Genomic DNA, 16,432 nt, shown 5'->3' on the forward strand with positions numbered 1-16,432 from the left:
TCATATACTCCATGCTCCATGCCTATATTTTATATCCTGTGGCATTGAGCAGTATACTCTTAAAGGAAAATGAATCTAATTTTCCAAAATGAAATTATCTCCTAATATACTAACGGCACCCATTTCTACATTAAACATACCTAGTGCCAAAAACCTTTCCCTCAGCATTTGGATTTATTTGAACGTAAACATTAAAATCTTTGCCTGGATAAAAATTTAAGGTTCATGTATTTCAAAATGTTAACTTCAAATTATATGAAGCCAGAGCTAGAGATCTCCAAATCCCTCAGACAATGGTAATTAAATCAGTCTATTTTATTTGCTGCTCAGCATGGAGACTGTGGTTGATTTTTCTTAACTTACATTGTCTCTATTATGGAATCATTAAATATAAGTTAAACTGTAAGTACCAACTTTATAGGAAAAGTGTTTTTTACTCCTAAGGCAAAATCTTCAAAATCGTTGAACTCCTGTATATTCTTTCCTCTCTTTCAAATTTCATAACATGAAATCAATACATTCATAAATGACAATGGTGATTACTCTGCTTGTTCCATTCCCCAACTTGGCTGTATTTTTTTACTTAGCAAATATTTATGTACCCAAGATGGCTAAGGTACAGAAATAGGTTAACTATCAATCCATACACTCTTTTCACTTTAGTTTTTTTTAACTTTAAAATTTCAAACATTCTCTGAGTGAAGCATCTCTTTTTTAATCTTGAGATTTGGTTTAACTCAAAAGCCAATTATCTGTTATCACACCAACCCTTCTGTCACCATCTTATAATTATTTAAGTGATTTCCACCTGAATTTGCAAGGGTTTGGTTAAACATCAGCCTGAATTTTGAGTAATAAACAGATATTACTATCTAACTAGGTGAGCCATCTTCTCCAATTTTTTTATTTGATTCTATTTTATTCAGTGTTTAACAACTAATCTTTGACTTAAAGCTAAATTTTGAGCTATAATTTTTAGAATTGGATAGTACTGAGATGTATTCTCTGACCTAAATCAGATATAGATTTTAGCAACAACTGTTCTACCAGTCAATTGACACTCATGTCTGTCTTTGATCCTTATACTTATTTAATTCTAAAAAGTATTTTTCCAACTAAGACCTGACTAGATAAGTTTCACAGTACTGCTTAAGACTTTACTCAAGTTAATGTTTTACTTCCTTAAATGCATTCTACCTCCGAAGGTGAAGAGAGAGGCTTTCCTTCAGCTTGACTCAGAACGGATCACCCAAATCTGATTGTTGTAACACTTTTAGGCCATGGCTATGGCTGAACTTCTGACAAGCCCTTCAGATACAGGTGTACAGACTGCACAGAAGGAAGATGCATCTCTGAAGGCTGAGTTCTTCTCAAGGGGACCTGGAAGCCCAGGCGTGGCCTTCCTTTCTTACTCGCCTCCTGGATCTCCTGGATCAGGATGAAAGGACGGTAGAGTCTCTGTTATTTCCTTGGTCTAAATCCCTACTTTTTAGCCCTCCTTAAAGCCCTTCTTTACTTTCTTTTTTTAATTGTGGTAAAATAGACATAATATAAACTTTACCATCTTTACCATTTTTAAGTGCACAGTTCAGTAGTAAGTATATTCAAATTGTTGTGCAACCAACCTCCAGAACTTTTTCATCTAACAAAGCCCAAACCCTGTGCTCAGTAAATAACAACTCTCATTTCCCTCCCCCTCTAGCCCCTGGTAACCACCATTCTACTTTCTGTTTCTATGAGTTTCACTATTCTAGATACCTCATATAAGTAAAATCGTACAGTATTTGTCTTTTTGTGACTGGCTTATTTCACTTAGCATAATGTCCTCAAAGTCCATCCATGTTGTAGCATGTGTCAAAATGTCCTTCCTTTTAAAGGCTAAATAATATTCCATTGTATGTTTCCCCATTCATTGGTTGATCGACTTCCACCTTTTGACTATCGTGGATAATGCTATTGTGAACATGAGTGTACAAATATCTCTTCAAGACTCTGCTTTCAATTCTTTTGGATATATACCCAGACTGGTATTGCTGGGTAATATGGTAGTTCTATTTTTAATTTTTTGAGGAAACTCCAAACTTTTTTCCATAGTAGCTGTACCATTTTACATTCCCACCAAGAGTGCACAAGGGTTCCAATATCTCCACATCCTTGCCAACACTTTTTATTTTATTTTTTAAAAATATATATAGCAGTCATCCTAATGAGTGTGAGGTGATATCTCATTGTTGTTTTGATTTGCACTTTCTTAATGATTAGTGCTGTTGAGCATCTTTTCGTATGCTTATTGGCCATTTGTATATTTTCTTTGGAGAAATGTCTATTCAGATCCTTTGCTTATTTTTTAATTGGATTATTTGGGTTTTGTTGTTGTTGAGTTGTAGGAGCTCTTTATATATTCTGGATATTAATCCCTTTTCAGATATAGGATTTGCAAATATTTTCTCCCATTCTGTAGATTCCCTTTTCACTCTGATTGTGTCCTTTGATGCACAGAAGTTTTTAATTTTGATGTAGTCCAATTTATCTATTTTTCTTTTGTTGCCTGTACTTTTGGCGTCATAGCCAAGAAATCATTGCCAAATGCAAAGTCATGAAGGTTTCCCTGTGTTTTCTTCTAAGACTTTTATAGTTTTAGCACTTATGGTTAGGTCTTTGATCCATTTTCAGTTAATTTTTTATATGGTGTAAGGTAAGGGTCCAACTTCATCCTTTTGCATATAGATATCCAGTTTTCTCAGCACCATTTGTTGAAAAGATTGGTACTCTTGTTGAAAATCATTTGGCCATATATATGAGGACTTATTTCTGGGCTCTCTATTCTACTCTACTGGTCTGTATGTCTGTCTTTATGCCAGTACCACACTGTTTGATTACTGTAGTTTTGTAATAAGTTTTGAAATCAGGAAGTGTGAGACTCCCAACTTTCTTCTTTTTCGAGATTGTTTTGGCTATTCAGGGTCTCTTGAGATTCCATTTTAGAATGGACTTTTCTTTTTCTGGAAAAAATGTCATTAGGACCTTTATAGGACTTGCATTAAATCTGTAGGTCACTTTGAATAGTATTGACATCTAACAATATTAAGTCTTTCAATGCATGAACACAGATGTCTTCCACTTATTTGTAGACACAATTTAATTTCTTTGATTTCAGCAATGTTTTGCAGTTTTCAGGGTACAAATCTTTTGCCTCCTTCGTTAAGTTTATTCCTAAGTATTTTATTCTTTTTGATGCTATTATAAGTGGAATTATTTTCTCAATTTCCTTTTCAGATTGTTCATTGCTAGTGGATAGAAACACAACTGATTTTTTATGTTATTGATTTTGTATTCTGCAACTTTGCTGAATTTGTTTATTAGTTCTAACAGTTTTTTGTGGAATTAAAGCCCTTCTTGATGCTCATCAGATCTGGCCAGGAGACTCTGCCAGGATATTTCCTTCACTTTCGTTCCTAATCTTCCTTGGCTCCTTATGCTGCAGTCATCACCAAGAACATCAGGGGAGAGATGCTTTGCTCAAAATGCTGCCACCAGCAGGACCTTCTGCCTTGGTATTTGGACTGAAAGGTGGATTGGCATTTTTAGATGTGTTTGGTTGTTGGCACCCCAATCCTGAAACCCCAAAGCACCTACACTGTCCCTACAATCGTGACATCCCACCAAAATGGAGGTGAGTAGGTGTGAGGGGCCTAGACGCCAGAAACTTGGACACGTCAGGAATTCCTTTGGGCCAACTTGTAGCAGAACCTCCCTTCTTGAATAGCTTCTTGGTGCCATTCCTGAAGAAGATGGAGTGGACTGACTCTGGCTCTGGTCTCTCAACCCCATCATTTGCTGTATTAGAATCCCTGACCAGGGCCTGGCCCGGTGGCACAGCGGTTAAGTGTGCACATTCTGCTTCAGCAGCCTGGGTTTTGCCAGTTCGGATCCCTGGTGCGGACATGCCACCACTTGGCAAGCCATGCTGTGGCAGGCGTCCCACATAGAAAGTAGAGGAAGATGGGCACGGATGTTAGCTCAGGGCCAGTCTTCCTCAGCAAAAAGAGGAGGATTGAACACAGAAGTTAGCTCAGGGCTAATCTTCTTCTTCTTCAAAAAAAGAATCTCTGACCTATATGAGCAGCTGTGCACTGCAGCTTCATGGACATGGGCCTCTTGGGCCCAAACAACTTGGTTTGGGTTCAAAAAGCATTTGGTAGAAGAACAAGGAGTACACATTCGTTGCCATCAGGAAAATGCAGTTATACCATTCAACTGTGTATCTTTCCAACTACGTCTCAACTCCACACTGATACTACCTTCCAATTCCTTCCACTTTGGGAAGGTTAAGCCTCTCTAATTGATATTCCATCTTTCTAGGGACCCACCACAACCCATGGGATGCTTTTATTCAGGTATTTCTGAGCTACCTCTTACAGAGTCCTCTTTCTACCAAATGGCAGAGTTTGATCTAGAGGAAATCGAATTACCATCATCATCTCTCTCTGGGGGCATTGATCAGCCCTCAGAATCTTCAGGGCCATGGATTTAGGGGCTACTTTCAGGGGTCTAGCCTGTACTTGTCTTTGACTAGGTCTCTCAAGAAACTTATCCCACCATTTTGAGATCACCTGAGGCTTATGGTCACTGTAACCCAGACCATCCTCCTGTCAAACACCATAAGGCAAAGAGGATACCAGGATTCAGGGTGATACCTGTGAAATGGGTGGCATAGAGCCCAGCCTATAGCTCTGCCTCATTTCAATTTCAAATTTCATACGGTCCAGAACCACAGGGTTAGTGCCCTGTTATGGAAATGGAAATTCTTAACTCAGGAGACTCTCACTGGAAAAGAAGAATCATAGAATTTCGTGGTCTGTGACATGAGCTTGAACCGACAACCATCAGCAGAAAAGAGCAACGAGAGAAAGAGCAGACAAAGGATCACACCACTGTCCGTACAAACGTCTCTCCTGGCCTGGGGCTCCATCTCAGCCTTGATATCTCTCTTCCTACGTAGGGCTACCTGGATTCTGGTCCTTGGGGCATGACATCTTACCTAGGTGCCATCACCATCTTTCAGACCCTACTCAATGACACAGCTGCACTATAAATTAGGGAATCATGAAGCCTCCTTTAACCTTCGGGACTCTGGAGGCCCCGGGATCTTGTCCAGCCCTTCTTGGGCCTTCTGCAGCCACATGAGCATATTTTAGTGTCATAGCTCAGAACAATGACACAGTCTTCTGGGGTTTCATTCCTTGACCAAATGGGGCCTGTCCTCCAATGTCAAGGCAAAGCTACTAACATCAAGCTGGTCAAGAGATTCATGATCTCGGGGTCCTGAACAGGATGATCTCAGATCCTTCTTCATATACCATCAGGAACTCTATTCTCTGTCTTTTAGGTCAGTGGTTTTCAAAGGACTTTCCTTGGAGCCCCTCTAGGGGGTACTAGAAGAAGATGAAGCAGGAGGAACTCCAGCACCCTGCCTCCCCACTTTCCTGCCTTCAGTCAGAGCAGCCCTGCTTTTCTGTTATATTTTTAGCTTCATCCTAATATTTTTATTAGAACAATGAATTCCAAAGCTTTTAAAAAAGGTTAGGAAACCAATGACCCGTTCCAAGGGCACTGTTCTGTTGCTAACACTCCTAGAAATGAAGCACATTCACCAGATTGCACTCTCACCACAGACGATCAGTACCTCCTCTAGAATTCCAGCCACAAGTACATTATCCATCCTTTCCCCCTCAGGATTGTTGGGCAGGAATCCTATGGACAGAGGGCATGATTCTGCTGAAACACACTCTGCCTGTCCCATATAAACCACAGCCTCCAGCCTCCACACAGACACAGCCTTGACAGTTAGATACCTCAGGGTACCCAGGGCAGCCTAGTCTGAACCCCACACTATGCAGGTGAAATACGGACATGCGCCTAGCCTTGCTGGAGATTTCCTCCACTGCTAACTTTGGTCAGTCTGTTCTTCCTTTTCACTGTCACCCAGGCTTCAGTCTATGACTCTCACCAGCCTTGTCTCCCTTGCACTCAGGATCCAAGGACACCCAATGGCCTAGCCAAGCTTGTCAAGGAGTAAAGGAGTTTGAGATGGGTATTCTTGGGCTCCGGGATCTTGAAGATGAAGCCTAAAGCCAGATTTTAACCCACTCCTTCTTTCCCAACTTGTATCACCAGGATGAAGCCCCATCCTGAATTCAGAGACTTATCTTGGTGCAGAAAGGAGCAGGGCTCTGACAGCAGGCCCTGTAGGTTGGGCCCTTCTTTATTTCCCAGGCTCTGAATAGTGCTCCTGAGGTCTGACTTGCCAGATGTGCAGCTAAGCCCTGGTTTCCACCACAGCTCTCCAGCTTTCTCCAAGGGACACAGGCCTAGCTCTCAGCCCCTTTCCTGGCATCTTTGCTGCTGCCTGAGGAAGAGTGGACACAAGTAGGGGCCAGACTTGTTCTGGTCTACAGGCAGAACTTGTTCTCCCACAAGCATGAACAGGTGGAGAGGGATCAAGGCAGGAGAACAGGGAAAGTCAGAAAGGAGGCAGCAAGGCTCAGGGAGGGTCCTGGAAGCTCAGTGAGTGAATGAGGTAGTGGAGGTAGGAGTTAAGAAAAGGGGTCAGGGGTTCAGCAAGTGTAGTGGGGAAAACGCTAATGTTGAAGGCTCAGGAACCCAAGCTTTCTGCCCTCTTTAGGCCTTTGGGAGAGACACCCAGGTTCAGTTTGTGCTAGGTGTGGGGATTCATCATTCTAGTGCTTGCTGTCTGGGGATGAGGCAGTATGATGAGACAACTGTTTTCTTCACTGTTTTTTGATCCAGAACCATCCCTGATTTGAGCAAGAAGGGGCATTGATTCTAGCCACTGCCATCAGGCTGACTGGCAATGGTGTACTTCTCTTCTCCAAACCCAGTCTGAATACAAAGGCCTTCTCTAAGGAAACTGCCCCCTCCCCCCCCCCCCCCCCCTTAATAGGGCTGAAACAGTCCAAAATAGCCTTTCCCAGATTCTTAGAACAGAAAGGTCAAACATATAAAAGATGCATATAGGGCTCTAGACAACCAGAGATATGGACTCAATCACTTTTCACAAGAGCAGCAATGAGTCTCTCTGGGTTTTTCCAGGACCCAGGTTTTCCTGATGGAAATCTGGGTTGAGTTCCTTTCCTCTGGATCTGTCTATACTCATCCTGCCCCTCAAAGAAACCCAGCTTTGTAGCCCCAGGACCCTCTCACTCCCTACACTCTTCCCAGAGCTAGATGATGGTGAGTTACCTTCCTGAGCTCCTCCTCGTACTCTGGAGACCAAGAGGACTTAGGGTCCCCAGGTCACTCCTGGATTTATCCCCAGAGGACCGAAAGCTGTTTGTGGGGATGCTGGGGAAGCAGCAGGGTGAGGAGGACGTCAGACGCCTGTTCCAGCCCTTCGGCCATATCGAGGAGTGCACCGTCTTGCGGAGCCCTGATGGCACCAGTAAAGGTGACATGAGCTGACCCTGGGTTTCCTGGTGACCCTGTCTCATTCTGGGCCTCATGACCCTTTGGCCCCTGTGGCCTGAGCCACCCAATCCCTCTATCCTGCCCCAGGCTGTGCCTTTGTGAAGTTTGGGAGTCAGGGGGAAGCTCAGGCGGCCATCCAGAGTCTGCACGGCAGCCGGACCATGGCGGTGAGGGCGGGCGCCGGGGGCCGAGGGTGAAGCCAGTGGGGGTGGGGACGGGCTCCTCCTCCCCAAATGCAATCGGTGCTCCAGGAAAAGGCCTGATGGGCAAGGCGCTCTGCCCAGGGCCAGGGCTGGGGCCTGGACCACTCACCGCGGCGTCCCCTGCCCAATCCAGGGTGCGTCGTCCAGCCTCGTGGTCAAGCTGGCGGACACAGACCGGGAGCGCGCGCTGCGGCGGATGCAGCAGATGGCGGGCCAGCTGGGCGCCTTCCACCCGGCGCCGCTGCCGCTCGGGGCCTGCGGAGCCTACACCACGGCGGTAGGTGCCCGGGCCCCGGCGGGCGCGGGCGGGTAGGCGGGCGGGGTGCCGGGCCAGGGTCGGAGCTAGGGCAGCTGCCCGCCGCTGGGCCCTCCACATCCGTCCTTCTTCCCTCTTAAAGATCCTGCAGCACCAGGCGGCCCTGCTGGCGGCGGCGCAGGGCCCGGGCCTAGGCCCGGTGGCCGCAGTGGCGGCACAGATGCAGCACGTGGCGGCCTTCAGCCTGGTGGCCGCGCCGCTGTTGCCCGCGGCAGGTACTACGGGCAGGGGAGGGGGCCGCGGTGGGAGGGGGCGGCGCGGGGCTGCGGCCTGACTCTCCGACCTCCTCCGCCGCCAGCAGCTAGCTCCCCGCCCGGCGGCGGCCCGGGCACGCTTCCTGGTCTTCCGGCGCCCATCGGGGTCAATGGATTCGGCCCCCTGACCCCCCAGACCAACGGACAGCCGGGCTCCGACACTCTCTACAGTAATGGGCTCTCCCCTTACCCAGGTGGGCCCCCAGCTCCGCCTAAATCTCCCTGAAATGGAGTGGGGAGCGTGGGGGAGGGGGAACCGGCCTCCCTGGGAAGGGACTCCTCGTTGCCTGCTGCTTCTCACAGGCTCCCTCCACCTCCCACACTCCCTGAGCCTCTCACCGACCCTGCCCACCTGACCACCTTCACCGTGGGCCTCACGCCCCTCTCTCCCCAGCCCAGAGTCCCGGCGTGGCTGACCCCCTGCAGCAGGCCTACGCTGGGATGCACCACTACGCAGGTTTCACTTGGCGCTCCGCGGCCTGGGGGGAGGTTGAAGGGCCCCAGAAAGGAATAGGGAGATTCGTGGGGGGTTTAGGCTCTGTTCTGAGGAGTCGACTCTCCCATCCCCCGACCCCTGGGCCCAGAACGACTTCTCTAGGGGTGGGGGTTACCGTGGACTAGTCTGAATTGGTCAAAGGTGGTTAGGCAGATGGGAGATGGCTCCTGGGGATCGCTGCCCACTCCCACCTCTGTCTCCAGCAGCCTATCCGTCGGCCTATGCCCCCGTGAGCACAGCTTTCCCCCAGCAGCCTTCAGCCCTGCCCCAGCAGCAAAGAGAAGGTGAGGGACAGGGGCCTGGAGATCAGGGCCTGGTGGGGCTGGACTCAGAGTCCCTCCCCTGAACCAGCCTGCTGCTGTTCCTGCAGGCCCCGAAGGCTGTAACCTCTTCATCTATCACCTGCCTCAGGAGTTCGGTGATGCAGAACTCATACAGACATTCCTACCCTTTGGAGCTGTTGTCTCTGCCAAAGTCTTTGTGGATCGAGCCACCAACCAGAGCAAGTGTTTTGGTGAGCTGAGCCCCATCTGTGGGCCTCTCCCACTCCTAACTTTGAGATCCCCTACAGACCCTAAGATTATCCCTCCATAAGTCAATGATTCCTAGAAACTGACCGTATGGCATTAAGCAGCATGGCAGACCAGTGACGGCGCGACGCCTAGACCAGGAACAAGTCTATTTCAGGTTCACCTGGGAAAGTCAGGTGTCTAGAAGATGTTCCACCAGGTCAAGCTTTAGAGTCTAGCCTGGACAGGAGGAGTCTGGGTCTGGGACCAGGGATCCCCTCCAACTCCAACTGCAGTTCAGAGGACCAGAATGGGAGCAGTAGAGGCAGCCAGAGTCAACCCATGCCAGGGAAGGACAGGGAAACACTTCAGCCAACACACTGCCTGCCCTCCCCCCCACACACACACACTCAGAATCGCCTCCTTTCCTTCTTTTTTTAATTTGTGTGTGTGTGAGAGGAAGATTGTTGCTGAGCTAACATCTGTGCCAGTCTTCCCCTATTTTATATGGGGTGCCGCCACAGTGTGGCTTGATGTGTAGTGCTTGATGATCTGCGCCTGGGGTCCAAACCCATGAACCCTGGGCTGCCGAAGCAGAGCACGTGAACTTAATCACTGTGCCACTGGGCCAGCCCCCTTCCTTTCCTTCTAAGAATCATCCCTGTAGGAAACTCCGGCCACTTGCCCGTGTGTGCATGTGTGTGTGCAAACAGTGGAGGGTGGAGGGGTATATGTTTGATGGAACTGGCCCGAGGGGGCAGAGAGAAGAGGGGGCTGATCAGACAGAAAGGAGGCTGTGCCAGGCAGAGTTCCCAGCTAACCTCTCTGCCCACACCCCCTAGGGTTTGTTAGCTTTGACAATCCAACCAGTGCCCAGACAGCTATTCAGGCCATGAATGGCTTTCAAATTGGCATGAAGAGGCTCAAGGTCCAGCTAAAGAGGCCCAAAGATGCCAACCGGCCTTACTGATCTACTCTCACTGACCAGCCACAGAAAGGTGAGTCCTTGGTGGACCCCAGGCAGATGGGGCCTGAGTGATGGAGGCCTCTCAGCTTTGATGGTCCTTTTGGGATGTTGGGGGCACCCACCTCTGAAAAAGTCTGGGAGGGAAGAGCCAGGAGTTAGAGGGATCCTCAGCTGGAGACCTTGTGTTTTTCCTTCAATCCAAGGACTGAGACAAATTAGACGACCCTCCTGCCCTCACAGTCTGGGAGAGACAATTACAGCAAGATCCAACCAGTTCTACTCCAGAGGTAGCTGCAGGGGGCCATGGGAGTAGAGAACTCATGTGTGGGAAGGGCAGGGACTTGGACAAGGAGACTAGAAAAGTAGGTTTGGACCAGCTTGTGAAGGGTCTTAAAGGCCATGAGTTTGGACGTTATCCTACAGATGGTAGAGAACCAGTGAGGAATTTAAACAAAGAAAGGACAAGATGTGAGGGCTGGGACAATGGCAGTGAACATAGGGATGAGGAGAGAAGCAAATACATGGAAGAAACAGGATCTGCAGGGCCTGCTGGGCCATGGGGAGGGAAATGACAAGCTCTTTTAGGTTTCTGGCAGGGCCAGCTGCCTACGACTTTTAGAGATTTACTGTCTCAGAAGATCCACATGGCCCTGCCTCACTTGAGCTACCCTAGGGAGCCTTCTGGAGGGGGTGCCAGGCTGGGGCCATCTGCCCAGGATCCAGGGTGTGGCATCAGTGGTCTCAACCCTGCTGAGCTCTGCTCCTCAGGAGGAGAGGTCCAGCCACTCACCTAAGATGTCACTGATGGGAGAAGCTGCAATTCTTGTCTTGCCCTCCAGAGTGATTTTGCCTTTTTTCCTCCCCTCTCTCTTTACCAATTAATACCCAACAACAGAAACTGGGGAGTGAGAAGAAAGGAAAGGAAAAGCACAGAAACGCTTGAGCAGCCCTTCATGAAGGAGCAGCCACAGACGGAGGTGGATCAGATCCAAGGCCGGCACCTGGGGCTCAGGCCACTTGAAGGATTGTTTTCATCCGAGTGGGTTGTTTTGTGCCTGTGGCATAGAGCTCAGGCTGGCAAGACAACTGGGGCTGGCTGAGGATTGACTGTCTAGGGAACCAGCAGAGGGCCTTGGGGGTGCCAAGGGCTTCTCCACAAGGGAGGCCCAGATTTGCTTCTTTGAAAATCATATCATTCCTTAGAGTTTAGGGACCAAAGGACTATTGCTTTTTTAAGAATATATATATCTATATAAATTAAAACAAAGAAACAAACAAAAAAAACCACAAGAGAAACAAAAAAGACAGTATAGAGTCTCATAAAAGCTGCCTTTAAATATCCCTAGGAGCCAGGGTGAGGGAGACCCTTGAAAGCCCCAGCCTGGGCAGAGCGAGGCTGTGGAAAGATTGTTCTGTGTCTCATTCCCTCTTAAACTTCCCCCAACCCTCACCTTTTTAAAATAATTAAGGACTTGAGGTCTAGACTCATATACAGGTAATAAGAGAGTTATGAAGCAGTGAACCCACAATCCTCAAACTCAGACAGCATCCCTGAAGAGGACCCAGGAGGCGCTCTGGCCTGCTCTGGCCTCTACCACCCTGAGAGTCCTCCTAGCCAGCAGGAGTGGGAACCTGCCTTTCCTTCTTGACAGCCTTTCCTGTGGAACCACCGCTTCCCCAGGCAGGAAGAAAGGGAGATTTGGCCACCCTAGCCTTTCCCTTCCCCATCCAGATAGACAGAGGCCCTGCCTTTGGCTGAGCCGAGACACCTCCTGTTTCCCCTCTCCTTGAGCCAGACCCTGTGTCCCCTTGCTCCAGGCCACCTTCTGTCTCTAAGTCTAAGTTTGCCCACCTGTAAAGTAGATTCAGGATATATGTAGAGGGCTGTGACAACAGACTAGGAAGGTTTGCTACTGTATATACTGCCATTGAGAAGGGGGTAATGTTCAATATGTAGAAGCTTCAGAATTTAGAGGTCCCTCTTTACCTAGGACCTGGGAGGGAAGTAGATGTTTTGCCAAAATACTTCTTCATTCCTTTAAAAAGTACATCTTTCCTATGCAAGAGTGTCTCACATGTGCTTATCCAAGGTGCTTCTAGATGGTGAGCAGTGTTCAGCTTAGAAGTGGTATGTGCTCTGTCTGTCTGTCTTTGTCTGTCTGTTGTATACAGTGGGTGCCATATAAAGCTGATCAATGGTGGTGCTTCCTGCCTGCTTCTGTGAGATGGGCAAAAGATTCAGCTTAGAACACCACGACTCTCTTTGCCTTGGTCAGCCTTTCCTGGGCCTGCAGGGCTTGCACATGTTTTTCCCAGGAGGATAATTTCCCCTCCACGCCATAGACGTGGATCAGACTAGTCTGGGGCCCCAGCTGTGTGATGGGCACTCTGATCCCCAGATATTGCTGAGGCTGGAAGCCTCTCATCTGGTATCACATCAGACGGTAAAGGATGTGGGGGTGGGGGTGGAGGGTTCCTCCTTCATAACAGTTTCTAAGAAAACTTGTTCCCACTTATTCCTCTGTCTTTGACTCATTTTTGGAGGGAATGGGAATGAAAAATAGATACAATAATGACCTTACCAGGCAAGGTGTGGTATATACCAACAAATAATTTCCAACTGAGAGAGGAACCAGCACTAAGGGCATCTGTACACGAGCACAATGCTGACACATAGACTGATTACCCTGGACACAGATGAAGATATGTAGCACCTGCACATTCAAACATATATTCACATGGAGGTGCTAGGTACTAGTTGCTAAGCCCTTGCTAGGAGCTGGGGCTCAGGCATGTTCTAAGTAGTCAGAGTTAGGGGGGAAGACAGTTAGGGGGGAATGCAGTTATAATGGAGGGCCACACAGGGTCTGTGATAGCAAGAAAACTACCTAATTCAGACTTGATTGGTAGGGGAGGTCAGAGAAAGATTTCCTGAAGGAAATTAAGGAGGGGAAGGGTCATCGAGGATGAACTGGGACCTTTGGACAAAGCCATTTGGATAGCTGCATCATTTTGATAAATTATCTTTATTACCAAGAAATAATAATGATACCAATTATTCAGTGCCTGTTATGTGGTAGACAATGGGCACAAGACAAGACCTTTTCCTATCCCTAACTCTACCTGGAACTTTAACTCATTGTCAAGTCACGTCAAGACCCTTGAACTAAAATGGCATTTAAAGTAGTTTGTTTCATGATTAGGCACTGGCAGACTGTGTGCCAATGTGTAAGGAGTTGGCAGGGTCTAGATTAGGGGTTGGCAAACTACGGCCTGTGGGCAAATCTTACCTGCAGACTTTTTTTTGTATGGCCTACAAATTAAGAATGGTTTTTACATTTTTAAAGGGTTGTAAAAATAAAACAAAACAAAAAAGAATATGAGACAGAGACCATATGTGTCCCACGAAGCCTAAAATATTTATCTGGTCCTTTAAACAAAAAGTTTACCGACCCCTATAAGATCCTGGAAGACTTGTATAATGTCACTGAGTTTGAACAACATGGTGTTTGTGTCTCTGTTGTGTGTGCATGTATTAGTCTGAACCCTTTCAGTTGCAGGTGTCAAAAACCCAACGCAAACATGTTTAAGTCAATAAGAAATTAATTGGCTTACATAATTGATAAATCAAAAGATGTATCTGCCTTCAGGCACAGCTGGATCTAAGGGTCCAAATGATAATATCTCCATCTCTTGGCTCTGCTTCCCGCTGTATATTGGCCTCACTAGTTCTATCTCTAAAGTCCTAGGGAGGACCTTGGCCAGAATGGACATGTGCCACCTCTAGGGTGGAAGAGTAGGCCACCATAGTTGACAACATCACCAGGACTGTGCAGAGGGGAGAAATGGGTCCCCAAAGGAAAGGATGGTGGGCAGATAAGCAATAGGCATCCACTACATTCCACCCCTTTATTGCTCAGCATCCACCTATACTTTTCTTGACAAACACAATTTCAAAAATGTGCCTGCCTAACAATGCAATGATCTTAGGGCCAACAAAAAAACACCCACTTCCCAATGGAAGACAAACCAGAATCATGTCCAGTTGCTTTATCGAGCCCTCAGTCCAGGGTCTCTTTGTGATGTGCAATTCTTGATCAGGTCTGGATATAACTTCTTAAGATTTTGCAATCTACAGCTAAAAAGGTAAATTTAGCTGCCCTTACATAACCAATATGAAATAGTGGAGAGTAATAGAATAACCATTTTTTAAAAGGAAAAAAACACCTTCCATTTGGAATAGAGGAGAAGAGAAAACAGTGCTCACTAATCTATGGCATAAAGCACATCCTTCCACACAGTGGAGTAAGTTTCCTTGTCAACAAAACTGTTTGCCCTTGGTCCTTTCCACTGGAAAATATCTCCTTTATCCATTGTCCTTTATGGACATCCCTGAGAGGATGCCCCTTCTGGAATTGAAGCACCCCTCTTCCCTTTGGACATGGTTTTGGGCCTAAAGTTTGCCTTAGAGATTACGCATTCCCAGATCCCTGTTTGCCAGGTGTGAAGATTTTCTCTCGATACGATTCCTTTCAAACTGATTGGTTTGATTCCCGGGATCTCTGTGAGCTAGTAACCATCATCAAGAATCTTGCTGAGTCCTTGTCCTTGAGTCTGGACCTGGTCCTTGTGGTTTTCGTCTCTTAGCTACAGGTCACACTTTGTCCATTCCCCTCCCCATCAGCTTCATGGCTTCCATAATGGCCCGTCTGTGGTGATAAGTCAAGCTTAATCTGTCCCATGCCCGCAGAGAGAGATTACCTCTTCAACACTCGGCTGGCGCATGCTCCAGTGGCCCTGACCAGATAGTCAAAATCCCTGAGTAGGACTGACTCCTAGGCTTCAGCCCCAAGGAGATGCTTAGGAGAGGAGGGAGGCAATCACTCAGCCACTCATTCTGGCCAGCCTGCAGCTTGCTCTACTCCTCACCCTCTGGCCATGGTCCATGATTACACTGAGACCACATCACCAAAGTACTCCTGAGGGGAGTCTGTCAGTGGACACTGAATTTGTGGGCCCTCTGAGAATTTGTATAACTTGGGGACTGTGGGCAGAGTCTTCAGCCTTCAGCAGGGCCCCCAGGATCTCTTTCTTTCTCTGGATGCAACCTGGGTGTTTTGGATGCAGGGAGAAGAGACCTTTGATCTGATATAAGACTAATGACCTCTGACCCTGGAAGCAGCTCTGGATCCACTATGTGCTCTGACCAGATCTGGAGTCTCGCTTCTGCCTCAGTGGAACAGAACAGGCATGCAATACCCTCCAAAAGAGGGTGCTAAGGACATGGAGATCACAGAACCTCTCTTGAACTTTTTCCAGCTTTGGTTGTAATCTTTGGGCATCCACTGTCCTGACTGCACTTCCCTACATCGTGACACAGCCAAACCCAGCAGGGCCTCAGAGGCTATTTTTGGCCTCTAGGCCTCCCCTGATGGCCAGTATATCTGCACGATTGTGTTACACAGCCCTGTCTTCTTTGGGAGAGCCAATGAAGGAAGAAACCTCCTGGGCTCAGGGAGCTCAGAACCAATGCAGGCCAAGCAGCTGCCCTTCCAGCCTGAGCAACATGGGGTCCACAAAGAGGCGACCAAGTCTGTGCCAAGCGCAGACTCAGAGAGGGCAGAAAGCCACTCTTTTTTTCCCCAGCCCTGATTTCAGACATTGCTATCAAAGTGTTCTCTACCCTCTATCAAGAGCCTTTGATTGGCCATCTGTAGATGGGACTTTGAACTTCTAGGCTCTGGCCTCCTGCCCTCCAGTTGCCTAAGAGTACAGAGACCCAGAAGGCAGAGTAGGCGGCAAGCCTGGGGCTGCCTTTTCCCAAGGGCAATCTTAGGTGCCCAGGAGAAAATGCACGGACCCACGAAGAGAGCCTGTGAATGAGCCTCAGCTTCTCTTTGACAATTGGACAGAAACAGCCTGACATAGTGACCTTGGCACTGCACCCCCTACAGGAAGCCAGCATTCTGGGCTAGATTCGCTGTATTTCAGCAGGAAAAATCCGTTGTGTCCTCAGGACTTTCTTGCTGCCCCACTGTTGGCACTCAGTGGTCAGATGGGGGCTTTGATTGTGGCTCCATATCTTAACCCAAGTACTCTAGAAAGCAGACTGTAAGGCAAGGATTAAAGTGCTCACACTGTTGTGGGAGATAGAACTCAGGATGGTGAGAGGGGAGAGGAGACGTGAGGCAAGGAAAGA

General features: G+C 47.7%; 1 protein-coding gene across 17 annotated transcripts in view; it reads left to right on the forward strand.

Moving 5' to 3' along the window:
* Positions 1–12,749, forward strand: part of CELF6 (CUGBP Elav-like family member 6) — a 29,211-nt gene extending 16,462 nt beyond the window's left edge. For 2 of the 17 annotated variants that reach the window (XM_070234106.1, XM_070234175.1), the window contains 10 exons: positions 7,340–7,468; positions 7,576–7,655; positions 7,825–7,968; positions 8,090–8,222; positions 8,309–8,455; positions 8,656–8,718; positions 8,964–9,041; positions 9,128–9,271; positions 10,109–10,264; positions 11,129–12,749. In XM_070234106.1, the coding sequence (XP_070090207.1) occupies positions 7,340–7,468; positions 7,576–7,655; positions 7,825–7,968; positions 8,090–8,222; positions 8,309–8,455; positions 8,656–8,718; positions 8,964–9,041; positions 9,128–9,271; positions 10,109–10,236 (1,046 nt within the window). In that variant the 3' untranslated portion in view covers positions 10,237–10,264; positions 11,129–12,749. Of the gene's footprint in view, positions 1–7,339; positions 7,469–7,575; positions 7,656–7,824; positions 7,969–8,089; positions 8,223–8,305; positions 8,456–8,655; positions 8,719–8,960; positions 9,042–9,127; positions 9,272–10,108; positions 10,265–10,436; positions 10,521–11,128 lie in introns of those variants that run through there. The other 15 variants (XM_023654216.2, XM_070234170.1, XM_023654208.2 and 12 more) reach the window with 14 other exon arrangements.
* The last annotated feature ends 3,683 nt before the right edge of the window (positions 12,750–16,432 follow it).

This window comes from Equus caballus, chromosome 1 (genome assembly GCF_041296265.1).
Source record: "Equus caballus isolate H_3958 breed thoroughbred chromosome 1, TB-T2T, whole genome shotgun sequence".
In the NCBI taxonomy this organism is placed as follows: domain Eukaryota; kingdom Metazoa; phylum Chordata; class Mammalia; order Perissodactyla; family Equidae; genus Equus; species Equus caballus.